Genomic DNA, 18632 nt, shown 5'->3' on the forward strand with positions numbered 1-18632 from the left:
CCCTGTCTGGCACTGTTTTGTTGGGTGGGCCTAGTCTTGGAGTTTGATGCAAAGTCTGGTGCTCATTATCCCTTCATTTCCCTGAGTAGAGGGGAATCTCTAGTGCTGCTGTGCTCCCTGGGCTTGGTGCAAGTGTGACACAACTAATGTAAAACTATCCTACTTACCGTTTTATTTTTAATATAAGCATTTATTTCTGTCTATGTCCAGTTTTACATATACATAAGAATTTAAGTTCTTAGCAGTGAAGGAAATACCAGTGAATTCTTTCAGTCCTTGTTTTCCTGAAAAGTTCTTATTTTGTCTTCATTTTTGAAGTATAATTTTAATGTGTGTAGGATCCTGAGTTAACCATTGTTTTTACCCCTCATGTCAATGCTTTAGGACATCACTTTGAAATCTTGCAACTTTCATGATTTCTAAAGAGTAATCTATAATTCTTACCATTGGTTTTCTGTACATGATATACAATTTCTCTAGTTGCTTTCAACATGTTCTCTTTGTTTTTTTAGCCGTTTGACTATGGAGTGTCATGGTGTGTGTGTGTCTACTTATTATTTGTTTTCTAGGGAATTCTCTGAGGTCTTCTATCTAATTTGTTGTTTTTCATTAGTTTTGGAAAATCCTTGGCCATTATCCCTTCAAATATTTCTTCTATTATTTTCTCTTTTCTTCTGGGACTCCAATTTCATATATCAGGTTAACTCTTGGATCTTCTGTTCTTATTGTTTACTAACCCTTTCTCATTCCTCTTATTTCTGTTTAATTTTGAACAGTTTTTATTAAGTAATTTTGAAATTTATTGATTCTTTGGCTCTTTGGAATCTACTCATGAGGCTATCAAAGGAATTCTTTATCTTTGATAGCATGTTTTTTATTCAAGAACTTCTCTTGAATTTATTCATGTATGGTTTTTTTCTATATATCATTTATCTTAGTATTTTTAATAATTTCAAATTCTTTGTGTGATAATCCCAACATCTATGCCATCTCTGAATCTAATCATATTGATTATTCTTTTCACAATGCATTGTTTATTCCTTTTTTTTTTTTTCCTAGCGATATACAGTTTTGAACAGTGAAGGCCATAAATACAATTTATGCCATTAGGCTGTTGGTATTTAGGATTGAATTCCCAATATACTCGCAAATTCAGACAGGTTTGTTTTTTGTTGTTGCTGTCATTATCTTAAAGCCGTAAAGTTTTTAAAAAGCAGTGGGCTGCTTTCACCTTGTGCTTAGGATAGATGCAGAAGTACTAGAAGTTGTTTCAGTGTTTTTGCTCCCCTCTCAGCCATTTCCACACAATCTGTACCACAAAGGAGAGGGTATTTCTCCTCATGCTCTCGAACTTTCCTCAGCAGTAGGCTACTGGAGTGTGTTATCTGATGCTTGTCTTGTGGTAGGGGAAAGGGTGTTTTCTTGCAGGTTTTTCCACCTTCCATTTTAATAGACCCTGGCCTCTTAGGCCCTGGGAATGAGGCTTCTTATTGTTCACACCCTCCTTGGTGGGGAAGCAAATATGTCTTATATCTTCAGTTGCTTTGTGGCTGGAGCTTCCTCTAATCTCCTAGTGATCAAAGTCTTCTGTTTGTATTTGGGTAGGATTCTGGACTCAAATTGGCTTCCTATATCTCTTTTGAGATTAGAGAGGGTTTTCTTCTTGCATCTTTTCCCTAGCTGCAGTGACTCTTTGCCTCTGCCCTAGGGATGAAGAGTTTACTTTCTCTCCTTGTGAGTTAAAGGTTTTGCTTTTTAAAGAGAGAAAGTCTGGGGAATTATGTTTGTAGTTTAGCAACCATAGTCACATGTGCACTGTCATAAAGTTGTGGCTTTTTTTTTTTTTTTTTTTTTTTGTCTTGTTTCATGTCTTGCTTCTAGTCTTCCTCATGACTATCAGTAGAGGCTTGTAGAAAAGCACTTGATTGTGAACTTCCTCTGAGTCTGGGCCCCTAGCTATTTTATATTGTCATGCTAATCCCTTATTACCATTTAACAATTTGTTAAAATTTTAATTGATTTCCTTTTACCTGTCAATGCATGGCCACCTCCCTCACCTTTGCTCTTGCCAAAGATAAAGCAGGCAGTGTGTCTCATTTCTTCTTGGATAGACTTGTTGCTCTTTGGAATTCAGAATGTTTTCCTTATAATCTCACCTCTCAGATGAACTCAAGAAAAGTTATTATTTTATAGATTATTCATTCTTTAGTCATTGTTAGGATGATTATTTGCAGTTTTCTAAATCTTAAACCAAACTAATTACAGTTTTTAAACATTTAAAAAATTTTCTTGGGCTGGAGTTGTGGCTCAGTGGTAGAATGCTTGCCTAGCTTGCATGAGGCACTGAATCCTATTCTCAGTACTGCATATAAATTAATAAAATAAAGGTCCATTGACAACTACAAAAATATTTTTAAAAATTTTTGTTAAGAGACAATGGAAATGAAAAGTTTTTATCACTATTTCTAATTAGAGTTAATAATATGCTTTTTAGACATCTTTGTGATCCTTTTATTTTTAAAGTGAAACAACGTTTATTTGCACAACCCTCGTTTGTTAGCCTATTAAGATTCTACTTTATTTTTTAACAGCTAGGTTATGTTCAGACTGTTGTATAGATTTAAATGATTAGCGAGAGCACTCATCTAGTGGTTTCCCCTCTGTTTGGATATTTTAGGTCATTCCAATTTAGATTGTGTTTCATTTATTTGAAGTTCATAGATTTTGGCTTCACTATGTATGTCAAATTAGTTTCCTGTATTTTTAAAGCTAAACTGTTGAAGAATAACATTATAAATATTTTAAAGCATATGACTGAAAAATATTGCAAATGGTAGGTAGAAATTTTAGAGTTCTTATTCAAAGAAATACTTCCATAAACATGTATTAATTGATTTTTAAATCGATATGTGTAACAGAAGGTAGAACTGATTGTAACACTTTTACAATGTGATGTGCCATGCAGGATGTTATTCTGTAAGCACAAAATTAAATTTTTATTCTCATTCTGTGTATTTTTGGTTAGGAAATTATAGATTGTGGGTTTTTCTTTTTTTGAGACCATAAGGGAAACCAATTTTTTCTTGTCTGTTTTTTCTGCAGAAAACTTCATCAGCAATTTGAAATGTATAAGGAGCAGGTTAAGAAGATGGGAGAAGAATCACAGCAACAGCAAGAACAGAAGGGTGATGCCCCAACCTGTGGTATCTGCCACAAAACGAAATTTGCTGATGGATGTGGCCATAACTGTTCATATTGCCAAACAAAGTTCTGTGCTCGTTGTGGAGGTCGGGTGTCATTACGCTCAAACAAGGTATGGAAATGAAAACATGACAGTTCTCTTATAGTTAAGCTTATCGCGAATAAAAAAAAGATAACTGAAATTACTACTGTGATTAACCAAAGAACAAAATACTTCTGATGTCCTCATTTTAGAGAGTTTCTTTAATTTTTCGCTGAATTTTGAAGATACCTGTCTCATTGTGTTGTGTCAGTTAGCTTATGATTTTGTTTAGAATCATTTGATCTTAGACTTTCAAAGATAATATAAGAATAGAATATGTAAGAATATAATATTGAAGACAATATAAGAGATAAAATGGTCTCACTCCTTTATTTTTTAGGTGCAGAAAACTCAGACCCTAAGAGACTAAAGTTCATTCTTAAGGCATGCAACTGATCAATGTCAGAGTTTTAATATAGTTTCTCCATTGCTACACATAGTTTACAAATTCGTAGATGTGTTCTTCCTTGGTCTGTTTCCTTTCCTTTTGAAAGAAGCCCATTTCACCTTTGAGATTCTGTTTCATAATTTTATGGATTTTGAAGCTACCTACTCCTTTGTTTCTATTTTAACATTAATAGAAAAATAGTAGACTATGACTATGGAAACTATAGAATTTAAAGAAGAAATATTAAATTTTCTTATACTTACTAGATTTTTGTAGTTTATCTTTCTACTTTAGGGAATATGCTAATGCTATCCAAAGAATATTTTTTTTTAAATTAGCAAAAACAATATTTAAAAATTTCTAGTACAGTAAGTTCTTTAGAATTTGCCTTTATCTCCTCACTGGTATCTTATCATCTAATTATTTACTAAGGTAGTTTTTAAATAGGAAGCTGATATCTTTATATACATTACTTGGGCATAATTGTGGGATTTTGCTCTCTGCTGTAATTTCATTTCTTCATTTTTTCATTGTGCTCTTTATCAATATTTTGTTTTGTCCAGAACTAATCATGTAATTCTCTTAATCTTCTCCCTTTGGCTTACCTGATTAATTTTTTTTTTCCTTCTAAGTAGTTCATTGGCTAGAAACTCCATTATTATTTTGCATAGAAATGGTGAAAGTAGATAACATTATTTTTATTTTTATTTTTTGCATCAGGGATTAAACTCAGGGGAACTTAACCAATGAGCCATATGCCCAGCCCTTTTTAAAAATTTAATTTAGAGAAAAGGTCTCATTGAGTTGTTTAGGACCTTGCTAAGATGCTAAGACTGACTTTGAACTTGTGATCCTCCTGCTTCAGCCTCCCGAGCTGCTGGGATTACAGGCAGGTACCATTGTGCTGGTCTCCTGGTATTGTTCTTAGTCTTAGGAAAGTGTTCAGTTTTTCACTGTCAGGTCTAATGTTAGCTGTGCTTTCACAGATGCCAACTGAGCAAATTTGCTGAAAGTTTTGGTTTCTTAAATCATCAATAGAAGTTGGGCTTTCCCGAAGCTTTTTCTCTATCTATTGAGATAGATTTCTTTGTTATTATGATGAATGGCTGATTTTTGAATGTTATCCCAACTCTATTTCTGTGATAAACCCTATTTGGTCATGATAGATTATCCATTTTATATATCAGTGAGTTTGGTTTGACAAAATTTTGTTTTAAATTTTTGCTTCTATGTCCATGAGGCATATTATCTGTATTTTTCTTTTCTTGCAATATTTTTCTTAGGTTTTGGAATTAGTTTAATGCTGGCCTATTGGAATTAGTTGGGAAGTATTTCTTTCTCTTCCATGTTTTGGAGAGTTTGTGTAAAATTTGTATTATTTCATCTTTTAATGATTGTAGATTTCACCAGTAAAGCCATCTGGACATGCATTTTTATTTGTCGAAAAAGTGTATAATTTAAATTCCTTAATAGATACAGTGTTATTCATGTTATCTATTTTTTTCTTTAATGAGTTTGCATAACTATGTCTCTCAAGGATTTTGTCCAGTTCCTCATAAGTTGTCAAATTTATTGGTATAACATTGTTCATAGTATTCCATTATTATTCTTTTAATATCTAAAGAATCTGTATTAATACCATGACTACAGTTCTTGATATTGGTAATTTGTTTATTTTCCCTATTCAGTCTGGCTAGATTTTTGTTAATTTTATTGATTTTCTCAAAGAATCACCTTTTGATTCATTGATTTTTCCCTACTATTGATTTTTGTTTTAATTATTATTTCTTTTCTTCTGCTTACTTTGAGTTTAATTTCTAGTTTCTTAAGGTGGAAGGTGAGGTGGTTGTTTTGAGACACTGTTTCTTTTCTAATATATGGGTTATATGCTAGAAATTTCCCCTAGGTATTACTGCTTTATTGACATCCACCAATTCTCATGAATATGTTGTTATATCATTTCACTCAGTTAAAAATATTTATATATTTTTCTTTTCTTCTTTGATCCCTTGAGTTTATATAAGTATATTATTTAATTTTCAAATGTTGGGAGGTTTCTGTAGATCTTTCTGTTAATTATTTTTATAATTATTTTGTAGTCCCAGAATATACTTTGCATGCCTTTTATTTAATTGACTTCTTTATCATTATAAAGAGGACTTCTTTTTTTCCTGGTAATATTCTTTGCTTTGAAATCCATTTTGTCCAATCTTAATATAGCTTCTCCAACTTTCTATTGGGTGGTATTAACATACATATATAGTTCTGTTCTTTTACTTAAAACTTTGAAAAATGAAGACAAAATTTTCTGCACAAAGAAGTTGAAAATATTCATAACCAGAAGACTCTCATTGTAAGGACAATTGAAGGAATTTCCTTAGAGCAGACAAAATATGAGACCAGATAAAAATTCAGAAAAGTGCTACCTATGGTAACTATATGAATAAATGTACAATTTATTCTTATTATTTAAAACTTTTTAAAGTACTTTTTTTTTTTTTTCAGGAAGAGTATAGTTAGGCCCTACTTTATTATCCAACCTGACAATCTGGCTTTTAGATGGATGTTTTGAAAATTTACATTTTATGTGATTATTGATGAGATTTGGTTTGATTATATCATCTTAGTGTTTGTTTTCTTCTTGTCTCATCTGGTCTTTGTTTTCATTTTATTTTTTTATTGTTCTTCTGGATTACTCAGGTATTTTTTATGACTCTCCATTTTTACTTTGTTGTCTTAACAGCTATAACTGTCTTTTATTAATTGCTTCAGGATTTATAATATACACATTTAAATTATTAAAGTAAATCTTTGACTGATATTTTACCATTTCACAAATGGTATTAAGAAGCTTACAATAGTGTACTTTCAATTTTTTCTCTTTAGACTCTGTGTTATTGGTGTCATATTGTACTTTTACCTGTTTTATAAACCCCACAATATGTTGTTATTTATTTTGTTTAAGAAGCTTATCTTTAAAGAGTTTTAAATAATAAGAATAAAGTGTACATTTATTCATGTAGTTACCATCGGTAGCACTTTTTTGAATTTTTATCTGGTCTCATATTTTATCTGCTCAAAGGAAATTCCTTCAGTTTTCCTTACAACGAAAGTCTGCTGGTTATGAATATTTTCAACTTTTTTGTGCAGAAAAATTTGTCTTTATTTTTAAAAGTTTTTTTTTATGTTGGATATAGAATTCTAAGTTGACATTTTTTCTTATAGTATTTTAAAGGTATTACTTCACTGTCTTTCCCTTTCACTGATTCCAATGACAAATTTGTATATTTATATTTTGCATAATGTTTTTTCCATTGCTGCTTTTGAAATTTTCTTTTATCACAAGTTATGTGTGATTTATTATGATGTTTCTTGGTTTATTTTTCTTCACATTTTTTATATCTTGTTTTTGAGCTTTTTGTGAGTTTATGGCTTTATTTCTTTAAGTACTTGTACTGATTCCTCCTCTTTCTCTTTTCCTTCAGGGATTCCTTTATCAATATGTTAGGCTGCTTGAAGTTGTTGTCAGATCACTTATGTTCTTTTCATTAAACCAAAATTTGTACTTCCTGGGTTTCATTTTGTATACTTTCGTTATTTTGCCTTCAAGTTTACTAATCTTTCTTAACATCATATCTGCTGTTTATACCATTGACTGTATTTTTTCATCTCATATATACTTTTCATGATAGAATTTAGAATTTCAATTTAGGACTTTGTTTTTAAGTATCTTCCATGTTCTTAACTTTTGAGTGTATGAAATACAATTTTAATTGTTTTCATGTCCTCCTTTGGTAATTCTAACATCGCTGTTCTGGTTGGGTTTGATTGATTATTCTCATTATGATATTCTCCGGACTCTGAATGTCTAGTATCTTAGATTGGATGCCAGGCACTGTAAGTTTTACCTGTTGAATGTTAGCTATTTTTGTATTCCTGTGACTCTTCTTTAAGCTTTGTGATACAGTGAAGTTATGTGGAAACAGTTTGATACTCTCACATCTTGCATTTATGGTGTTTTAGATGGATCTGGAGTAGTGCCCAGTTTACCACTAATTATTCTTCTTGAAGGAAAAAAAACTTGGCCGAGTGCTTTAGCCAATGTCCCATCAGTTATGGTTTTGTTTGTTCTTGGTTGTGGGAATATCTGCTCATCTCTTAATTCCTTTCAGGCATTTTTTTTTTTTCTTTTCTTTATCTTCTATTCCCTTGAATATTTTCCTTACATGCATGCTCAATGATCATTACTCAGCTGCATGCTTGTCAAGGGCCCTCTATGGGTCTCTTGGGTTCTGTCTGTGTAACCTTTCTCTCTCTTCCCTGGTAACCTTGCCTGTGAAATCTAGCTGTGATGGTCTCTCTGGTCTTTCAGATTTTTCCCTTCAACTGTGTTTGCAGGTTCCCCTTTAGCTCCTTCTTACTGTCCTGTTACCTGGAAGTCTTTCAAAGTTGTAACTGTAGAGCTTATCATGTTTCCCATCTTTTGCTTCTCATTGTGCTTTGTTATATCATGTGATGTAGCTTAAAAAAATCTATGTATTTAAATATGTCTGCTTGTTTGTTTCAGGCAGAAGGGGAAATATAGTTCTTGTCATCCCCATTTAGGCCAGAAACAGAAGTCCCTAATGACTTAACTTTTTGAAAGTTTATTTCTTAGTTTTCAAAGTATGATTCCTTCATGCAGAGCAAATTTTTAATTAGTAAATTAAGTACAGTGACAATCTGGAATACTCCTGAAAATAGATTGCACTGTGATCAACTAGAAATCTCTTTTAATGTTTTAGATTAGTCTGATGGGGATCGTTTGTTGTGGAAGAAAGGAACTAGAGACTCACTACTTTCCTCATATTTTTCTTAGATCAAAGGAACAGTCAGGAGAGTAAAATATAATAAAAAATAATATAGATTTTAGATTAAGAAAGATAGCCCTGGCTTTTATTTATTAATTTATTTAGATTTTCTATATTTTCATTCAGTTAAGAGACCTGTCATAAGAACTTCTTAATTCTTTTAGAGGAACATTCCTTTGAAAGGAACATGTAAAGATTGTATTCTAAATGAAAAGACAATTCCATTCAATTACTTTTTTCAGATTTGATCATCGTGAGTATGATCATCATGAGTATGGTGTTTTAAATCATAGGACAAGGCTTTTGCTGTCAGTAGGTGATAAATAAATATCCTTGAGTTATCCTATTCCTGAAGGATTATGCTCAGTGAAATTTGGTCAGACCATTCTTTCATTTCTTCTTCTTTTTTTCTTTGTGGTACTGGGGATTTAACACAGGGGTGCTATACCACAGAGCTATATCCCCAGACTTTTACTTTTTATTTTTATTTTGAGACAGGGACTTGCTAGGTTCTTGAGGCAGGCCTTCAACTTGCAATCCTCCTGCTTCAGCCTCTGAAATAGCTGGAATTACACTTGCACACCACCATACCTGGCTCAAACTTATCTTATGAGGTAGAATATTGAAAATACAAGTATTTTATAGATTAAAATTTAATTCTGAAGCTGTCAAAAATTCTTTTTATAATCACCTAAGAGAACACAATAAAATAACCTTTTATTTTAATTGAGACTTTTTCATGAGGAGCCATCGTTAACATCAATTATGCTTCTGAAGGTACATTAAGGATACACAGAGAATAAATGAAGTGTTGGACCTATGGAAGTACTAATACAACAAGATTTTATAAAATACTGCTCCCATTTATTTTCTTTTAAAGATGATACCCCATAATAAATACAAACTGTATGTTTAATGAAAAAATAATTAATTTATAAAAAAGAAATTATTTTGTAATCATCAAATGGTGCTCTTGGAAAGACATTAAAAGCAGTTTACAATGAGGATTATTATTATTATTTTTTCCTGGGGATTGAACCAAGGGATGCTTTACCACTGAGCTACACCTCCAATACTTTTGTTATTTTGAGGAAGGGTCTCACTTAGTTTCTGAGAATCTCCCTAAATGGCTAAGACTGGCCTTGAACTGGGATACTCCAGACTTAGCCTCCCAAGTCCAGTGAGGATTATTTTTAAGCTTCAAAGTATGGCAACTTCAACTTTTCATTTCTTTTATCTTATGGTAGGAAAAGTATATTACTGTCTACTTAATTACTATTTGCTTGATTAATCTAATTTTTAAAAAATAAAAGGATATGCATTTTTCATAATTGTTAAAATTAAATAAGAACTTAAAATGTAACATAAAATTTTGTCACTATTAATTGTCAAATTTGAAGCAAAATAAATTAAAACTTTATAAAGCTTATGAAAGAATCATGTCCCTTAAAATATATTGATATATACATGTTCAGTATATTATATAGTAAGAATGCATTGATAATACTGATGTTATTATATAAGCAAATCATTAATATTTATACAAGTGATTTTAATGACTGGTAATTAAACTATGTTTTGAGAAATCCAATAATGATTAGAATAGTTTTGTAATCCTCTAGGTAGGTCTTTTTAAAAAATTACATGCCAGTGTGATTATGTGCAAGTCTATATTCAGTGTGCTAGTATAGCGTGATATCAGTCTCCATAAATTTAAGGCAAGCAATATTGTATATGAATTTTCTTTTGGACTTTGTAGAATCACTACATACTAATATATCAGAAAGAACTGAAAATTCTCCAGGGAGAGGGCATCATAAGTTAAAAAAAATCAAGAGAACCAAGTTCTGTTCCAGTCCTGGTATTACCTATTTATTTGACATGTCATTTTTTCTCATAGTGCTTCTATAATTTGTAAAATGAAGTCATTGATCTAAATGATTTTAAAAGGTTTCTTCTTGGTGTAGTATTTTATGATTTTAAAATTTATACTATATTACTTGTATAATTCTTGATATACCTGAAAATCACGTTCATGTAGACAATTATTTCTACCATTTAAGTAATTATATATTGGTTATTATTAGAAGTTATAAGTACCATATATTGGGAATTAAGCTTTGTTTTTTATTCCTTCTCACATCTCACATCTGTATAACGTGGCAGTATTAAGGGCACCACTATTTTAGAAAATCATGTTCAGAGGAATTTGAGGAATGGATAAAGCAGACAAGCTTATCAGAACTTTATAATTTACAAAGTCATCATTAAGCAAATACCATGTCAGATGGACTCTCAATTTCATGCCTATAGACTGAATAATCTACACTGAGAATATTATTAAAAAATAGTTGTACAATTTAAAAGGGAGAATTGTTTCCTTTTACTGATGCTGATCTTTCCAGTGGTGCGAGATAATTTAGTGACTTAAAAAAAAAACAGTTAACTTGCAAAACCAGGTTTTTTTTGTATTTCCTAATGCATATTAATACTGTGAAAGGAAACAAAATAAAGTTTGAACCAAACATAAAGGAAAACATTTTCCAAAGTTTACATAAGCTTAGTTCCTTTCCATATTGTGACATATTTTAAGTAGTTTTCACCTGCTTCAGCTTGCCTGTTCAACCTATTACCTGTGTATCATAATAATCTATGGATACTATTATCTAAGGAAGCAAATATGCCTATGAATACTGTGTTAGTTCCAATTTGGGATTATTTCTCTTCAGGAATCTTTAGGCGAGTTCATGTTTTTTTTTTTTTTTTAATACTCAGAATATTACAGTGTTCTTGAAAGTGAGGTAGTATACCTCTACTGTGGAAGAAGGCTTTCTGGGATAGATGGGTGAATAACTTCGAGGGGTAAGATTTCCATATGTATTCTTAAAATCAATCTATATGAGAACATTTTCTGTTTGGATTTTTCTTTCTAGCTCATTTTTACAATTTCTTTTCTACTTTTCTAAAGAAAACAATGCTCTCTAATCTCATGTAAGAAATATGGAAAGGGTCAGTACCTTGTTTCATTTAGGCAACAAATCTGGCAAGATTCTGGTGCCTCATCTATTGTTTTTAAAATTAGAATTTGAGTGTGATACAATTGTCATGGTTATTCATATTGACAGTTATTTGATTTAATAACAAGGTTGGACTTTTTTGGATAGAAACCCACATTTAGCTAATGGGTTGACAATGTGGACTCATTTACCAAATAAGTTACGTGGTAGACATTTTCCATATGTTGAATGAGCTAAATATGTACTTCTAGGTTTGATGAAATATATGCAGAGTGGCATCTACAATATACAATAAATCTGAAACTGTATCTTAACCTTTTAGACTTTAAAATGTTGACTTAAAAATATGCAAGGTATACATAGTTTTAGAGGTTATTTTTGAGAAGAAAAGTATTTGTAGGCCACTGGATATATAGCATGGGCAAGGTTTGCTTGATTATGGGCATTATGCATTCAAAAGCTTCTGTTAGCATCTCTGTGTTCCTAAACTTTTGGTGTCAAGGACTCAAGGACATTGCCCAGTACCTACTGTTCTCATTAATAGATAAGGTGAGCTCCTGATGAGTAGATAAGATAAGCACCAAGCTAAGTAGATTCTATTTAGCATATATGGGGACACTAATAATAGCATTTATAATGCATTCTAATCCTAGTAGAGACCATTTAATAGCTTAAGATATAAAGGAACTCAGGATAGCACCAAACTACAGGATGATAGTAGTCATGGGAACACAAAGTAAATGGAATGCAGGCAAGACATACAACATAGGCTAGATATTAGTCATGAATCCTTTATTCCCTTTTAATGTTATACCCAATAAACCTTACACAATTCCTTTTAAAGTATTCCTAACAAAAATCTTTAAACTTCACACATTAGCCAAAAATAATGAAACCATGTTTTAAGTTAAAATAAGTACTTATTCATAATGCTTATTTTTAAGAATAGGATATTATATTCATCTTTGAAGTCTTGTCTTGCTAATTCCCTTTCATAAAATTATTAGAATACCACTTAATCTCACTTAGTTTCAGAACAGACTTTGTATTTTCTATCACTGAAACAACCCCCACATCTACTCCTCCTAAAATGTTCAACTTTTTAAATGACAATACTGTTTATTTTTTTTTTTTTGTCACCTACTACAGAAAGCCAGGAATCATCTCAGGTTTCTTTTCTTAACCACTCTTTCCTGACAATTTTTTTTTAAATGATCATTTTTTCTCTAATTATGAACTCCTTTTTAGAATCTCCTATCACTTTGACTAATTAGTCCTCCTAACCTTGTCTCTCTGCTCCAGTCTTGGCTTTTCAAACACATCTTTCATGCACTGCTATAGTGATATTTGTTAAATGCAAATCTGATTATTTTGCCTTCTATATAAATCCATTCATCAATTCCTTATATCCTGAGTTAATGAAGTTTCTAATGGTATGAAAACCCCTTCTGCTATGATACATTCCCTGCCTCACTCTAGGTATGAGCTTCACTCCATTCCATATGTCCCAATTTCACTATGGTACCTACATTTCTCTTAAATTATCTTCACCTATCTCTCATATGCTTTTGCTCATCCTGCTATTATGATCTAAAATACTCCTTTTCTTTCCCATAGAGCCCCCCCCACAATTCTTACCTATCTGCTGAACACTTAATGGTTTTTTTTTTTTTTTTTTTTTTTTTTTGACTGAAGCATCATCTTCTTTATGATCCTTTCTTTGGATATCCCATGTGAATTAAACCACTTGCTCTTTTGTGCCACACTGGATTATATAGACCTCTAATCTAGTACTCTTAACGTTTTACTATTATTCATTGATTCACTTTAATTTCCCTAGACTACTTGTAGGTTTCTATGTATTTTGGTAGGTAATAGGTCAGTGCATATTACCTGTTCGATGAAAGAGTGAAAGAAAGTAATCTGGTATTCTTATCATGAGCATGTTAGTCTGGGTTAGACATTGTCTTTCAATCCAACTCCTTGATGTAGCTCAGCACATCATGCTTGTGTCATGCTTTCTTGAAGATGGTAACCCAAAATTGTGGCTGAATTTAATTGTTGTTGTTCTTTAAAAAACAGACCAAATGTGAGAGAGAATATTGTAGTGGTATGAAACATCTTTCAATTGATTAGGTAAGGCAGACAAAAAGAAAGAGAAATAACATAAGTACAGTGAATATACAGCATTATTGTAGAAAGAAGCACCTGTCTTTTTAGGAATAGATAGATAGAGGAAATAGTGGGAGATCATTCCTCTCATTCTCAGCATATGGAGAATGAATCCTCTCATTCTCAGCACATGGAGAATGATTCTGAGGGGAAACTGACATTAGTTTTATAGAAGATAGGAGAACTAATAATGGACAGTTGCACAGAGTGGATTTAGATTTAGCCTGAATTTATGCCATGACTATCAGGAGGAAATATCTGAGAGAAAAGTAATAGAATCAATGATGTAAATGATAATGAGAATGTAGATTGGAAATAACACATTGATTTTGGGGAAAGGCAAGGTGATTGGTTATTAGTGGAAGTACTAAATAGTAAGGGTGGGCATAGGGATGGTTGATTATAAAACATAGTAGGCATAAAATAATATTAGAAAATAAAATACAATAAAATATTAATAGGTATTTAAAAGAAATTTTAACTTATTTGTACTATTACATTTTAAACAAATAATTTGATTATACATAAAATTACCATTAGACTTTCCAAGTCTAGTAATTATGACCTAGAATAATTTATTAATCAATCAAATCATAGAGATAAGTAATACAAAGCCAACATAGTGCAGGCTATGTAGCCCATCTCATAGAGTGCCTGCCTCTCATGCTGGAGGCCCGGGTTCGAGTCCCCAGCACTCTGGGATTGTGGAAATAACAAACAAACAAAACCAAAGCCAACATAGAATACTGTAGTGTATAGAGGTGGCATTGTGCAGTGACTTTGTCTCACCTCTGAAGTGAGACAAAGTTTGAATCCCAGCTTTGTTACTGAATGGCTTTGTGAATTTGTACAAGTTACTTAATCTCTCTCTACTTCAGATTCTTCATCTGTCAATAGCCTGTCTCACAAGGCTATTGTGAAGGTAAAACAAATCATTATTTGTGAAGCACTTATATATATATCTGGCATGCACTAAATGCTATAAAAATATTATGTAATGGTTTTTATGCTAATAGACTTTATGATAATAGACTTCTTCTTACCTACTATATATACATACCACTCATTGTGCCAAGCGCCTTAGATAATCATATTGGATCAGTGTATTCCTTTCTGCATATGCAAAATGAATCTTCTGTAATTAATATGCTTATAAATATAGAAAGTAATTTTAATTTTTTAAATTTTTTTTATTTTTACAGACTGCATTTTAATTCATTCTGTACAAACAGGGTACATTTTTTCATTTCTATGGTTGTGCATGATGTAGATTCATACCATTCGTGTAATCATACATGTACATAGGGTAATGATGTCTGTCTCATTCCACCATTTTTCATATCACCCCCCCCCCCCCCCCATTTCCCTCTATGTAATCTAAAGTTCTTCTGTTCTTCTCTCACTCTCCCCACTCCCCAACCCCATTAAAAGGCTCACGTAAAATTGCTGGTGGAGTTGCAAATTGGTGCAGCCACTCTGGAAAGCAGTGTGGAGATTCCTCAGAAAACTTGGAATGGACCCACCTTTTACCCAGTTATCCCACTCCTCAACTTATACCCAGAGGACTTAAAATTAGCATACTACAGTAACACAGCCACATCAATGTTTATAGCAGCTCAATTCACAATAGCTAGATTGTGGAACCAACCTAGATGCCCTTCAACAGATAAATGGATAAAGAAACCTTGGTATATATACACAATAGAATATTATTCAGTCATCAAGAAAAATAATATTATGGCATTTGCAGATAAATGGATGGAATTAGAGAATATCATGCTAAGTGAAATAAGCCAATTCCAAAAAACCAAAGGCCAAATTTTTTCCCTGATAATTTTAATTTTTAATTGAACCATTTATTCTTTTATATTTCAACATAGATGAAATATAAAGCTGAGATAAACATATAGATGATTCAGGTTGAAAATTACTTTTAAAGAACATTTTAAAGTCCAAATCATTCATTAACATAAAAGTATTCCTTTGTATACTTTTTATATGTCACAGGAGATTTTAATCAACCTTTGTACTTGATAATTTTTTGAATTGGTACATTACATGTGATTTTTTTGATAACATAATTCCAATTTGATTGTTAATGAGGTGGTTTTGATAATTACATTGTGATTTCTGACAGGATTACATTACTAAAATCTGATTAGAGGATGTAGCCATTCCTTTTGTTATTTAAAATTTTCTTTTCTTTAGAAGGCACACCAGTTTGAAAAGAAGGACCATTTTGGTTAGCAGCCAATATGCTTATTCTTCCCTTTTCTTTACGATTTTGTTCATTCCTATAGCTTCAAATACTCTGTGTATGCTTTTCAATTACAAATACAATTTCACCAGAGCATTCTTCTGACCTGCAGATCCAATGGCATAGTTGCCTACTGAAAATCTTTGCTTGAGTATATTTTAGGCACCTCAAAGTCATATTATCTATGTCTGAATTCATTATTTCTCCCAAATATGCTCTGTGAGATAGATAGATAGATAGAGAAAGAGAGAGAGAGAGAGAGAGAGAATATGAATGTGTTTCTCTTAAGTAATTGTCCTTTTATCTTCCCAGTTGCACAGTTATTCTTCTGAACTTTTTATTTTGTGATCAAGTCTTCAGAGGCCTTACTTCTTATCTCTAAATCAGTCCACTTCTTCTACTCCTTCTGTTATAGTTTAGTTCTTGCAATACTCATCTTGTTTTTTACCCCAAATATTGCAACAAATTTCTAATAATTTTCCCAACTTCTAGACTTGCTGCCTTGAACTTCAGTCTGTACTTTGTAGTATAGTGAACACTCAATTAATAGTAGTTAATAATATATTATTTATAAATTATATGGTATTATATTTTTTCTATTGAAAGACAATAAGATATGTATTTCATGTATATTTTATAGCTAAGTATATATTATAGCTAAAATTAAACTTGTTTTATCTGCTAATGGGTATTTACTATTAGCAAATCTATTAGTTATGGTTTTCTTTTCTTTCTTTTTCTCTGAAATGTGCATTACCTTGTGTAAATATTATGTTCCTGCATTTTTACCACATATAGTAAACAATGAAAACTTAAATTCAACTGTATCTGTTAATCTCTTCATTTCAAATTAATTGTAGTTTCAAATTTGTCAGTCTGTGTTTTGTGCTTTTTGCACATGCCGTGATCTTAAAAGAAATATTTTCCCTCACTAGTCTTCCTGAGATTATTTTCATTATTCTTTAAATCCCTGTTTACATCTCATATTCTTTTTATTCCTTCTTTCTCCAAGTACTGTGATCTTTCTATCATTTCTGTTTCCATAGTGCTTTGCTCTCTTACTTTCAAAAAATCTCTCTGTTGTTCAATGATTTGTTTCTCTGTCACCATATTCAGTTCCTTGAAGGCAGAAACTGTCTTACTTTTTTTTTTATGTCTCAGCCATCTAGTGTAGTATCTGATCCATATATAATGATTGTTCTGTGAAAGACTTATTGAACTAAATGGTTGGTGATGTTTTTGATTGTAGACAACAGCTTTTATATTATCTTTAGCATTAAAGATTTAACAAGTGAGGCAGTCAAGAACACAGTGATATAAAGGATATCCTTTATATCCTGTCCCTTTTATATAGTATGCCATTTTTTAATAGACTAGACTGTCAAGTTTGGAATTATGGGTCAGGCTCCATACTGAGAGTGTTTCATGTTATTTTACTTAATTCTCAAAAAAAAATTCCTATAAGGTAAATATTAATTCTCTGTTTTGCATATGAGAAAGTAAAGGATAGAGAGCTTAGGGAAATTACACAAAATGTACAGCTGAAGTATTGTTTAAAGTGGCAAGATTTTAAGATAGGTCTGTGTGATTGCCATTCCTCTCATTCACAAATGTTATACTGCCACAAGTATTTTAAAGGACAAGCAATATCTTAAAACATGATTTTGGTTTGAAATTTATATAAATTCTTATATCAAGTTATTATTGCATTTGCATTTTTATTATAATTATTTTATATTAAAAAGATCTAACAATTGGGTTTAGTTTTAGGTATATCTATATAGGTTCTTTTGACTAAATTACATATCTTATTATGACCTACAAATGCTAATTATAATAATTTATCTTTGGTGACTTACTCCAATTAAATTTTTTCTTTTTGGCCACATTAAGTTTAAAACATTTCTAAGTTAATGAGTCAGTAATAACTTTTAGAAGCAATATGCAGAATTCATGCAAAATTATATTTTTGCTTTTGATAGTAGATGATGAAATTAATGGTAAATGATGAGGCTGTGTTTTATTATATTTGTACCTAAAACCTTTATTCCTAAATATTTTTTTAGTTTTTCCTTCAATTTAATTAGAATTTTATTTATGAAAAAGGCAATGTATTTTTTGATATTTGTGTATTTAATTGCTTTTATTTTGAAATTATTTTGTTTATATATCTTAGTAGCATGCTCTTGCTTGAATTGTATAAAGATATGGAAAACTTTCCTCCTAAAATTTTTAATTTAAAGTCTAAAGTTTTAAATTTCAGTCAAAATGTGATTTAAACATTTTCAGAATTTTATTTCATTAACAAACTCTTATTTGTTTTAAGAATGGAATTAATAATTTCTTTTTTGTTTTGTCTTTTCTGTCTTTTTTGACTTGCTCTCGCGGATAATCTCACCAGGAGGACAAAGTGGTTAGAGTCTTTTTTCCTGTCAAATATGATTTTTTTCCTTATTGTTGTTATTGCCAGTTTTAGTTTTATAGCTATATTTAATTTTATGTGCTTTAAGTGTTTTGTTACAGTTGTATTGCATGATAATTGCTAAACATTATAGCATACTTAAGCATGCTGATTTTACTGAAAAAACACAGTCTATTTTGATGAAAATTGGTTACTTGATTTTTAAAGAGACTTGACTTTTTAGAATTTAATATTTTCAAGATT

General features: G+C 31.2%; 1 protein-coding gene across 1 annotated transcript in view; it reads left to right on the forward strand.

Annotated features, from left to right (window-relative positions):
• Positions 1–18632, forward strand: part of RIMS2 (regulating synaptic membrane exocytosis 2) — a 631678-nt gene that overhangs the window by 156956 nt on the left and 456090 nt on the right. Inside the window, 1 exon segment of the mRNA XM_079106841.1 lies at positions 3103–3313. Within this exon segment, the coding sequence (XP_078962967.1) occupies positions 3103–3313 (211 nt within the window).

Source organism: Sciurus vulgaris (assembly GCF_902686455.1).
Source record: "Sciurus vulgaris genome assembly, chromosome: 1".
NCBI classification, from domain to species: domain Eukaryota; kingdom Metazoa; phylum Chordata; class Mammalia; order Rodentia; family Sciuridae; genus Sciurus; species Sciurus vulgaris.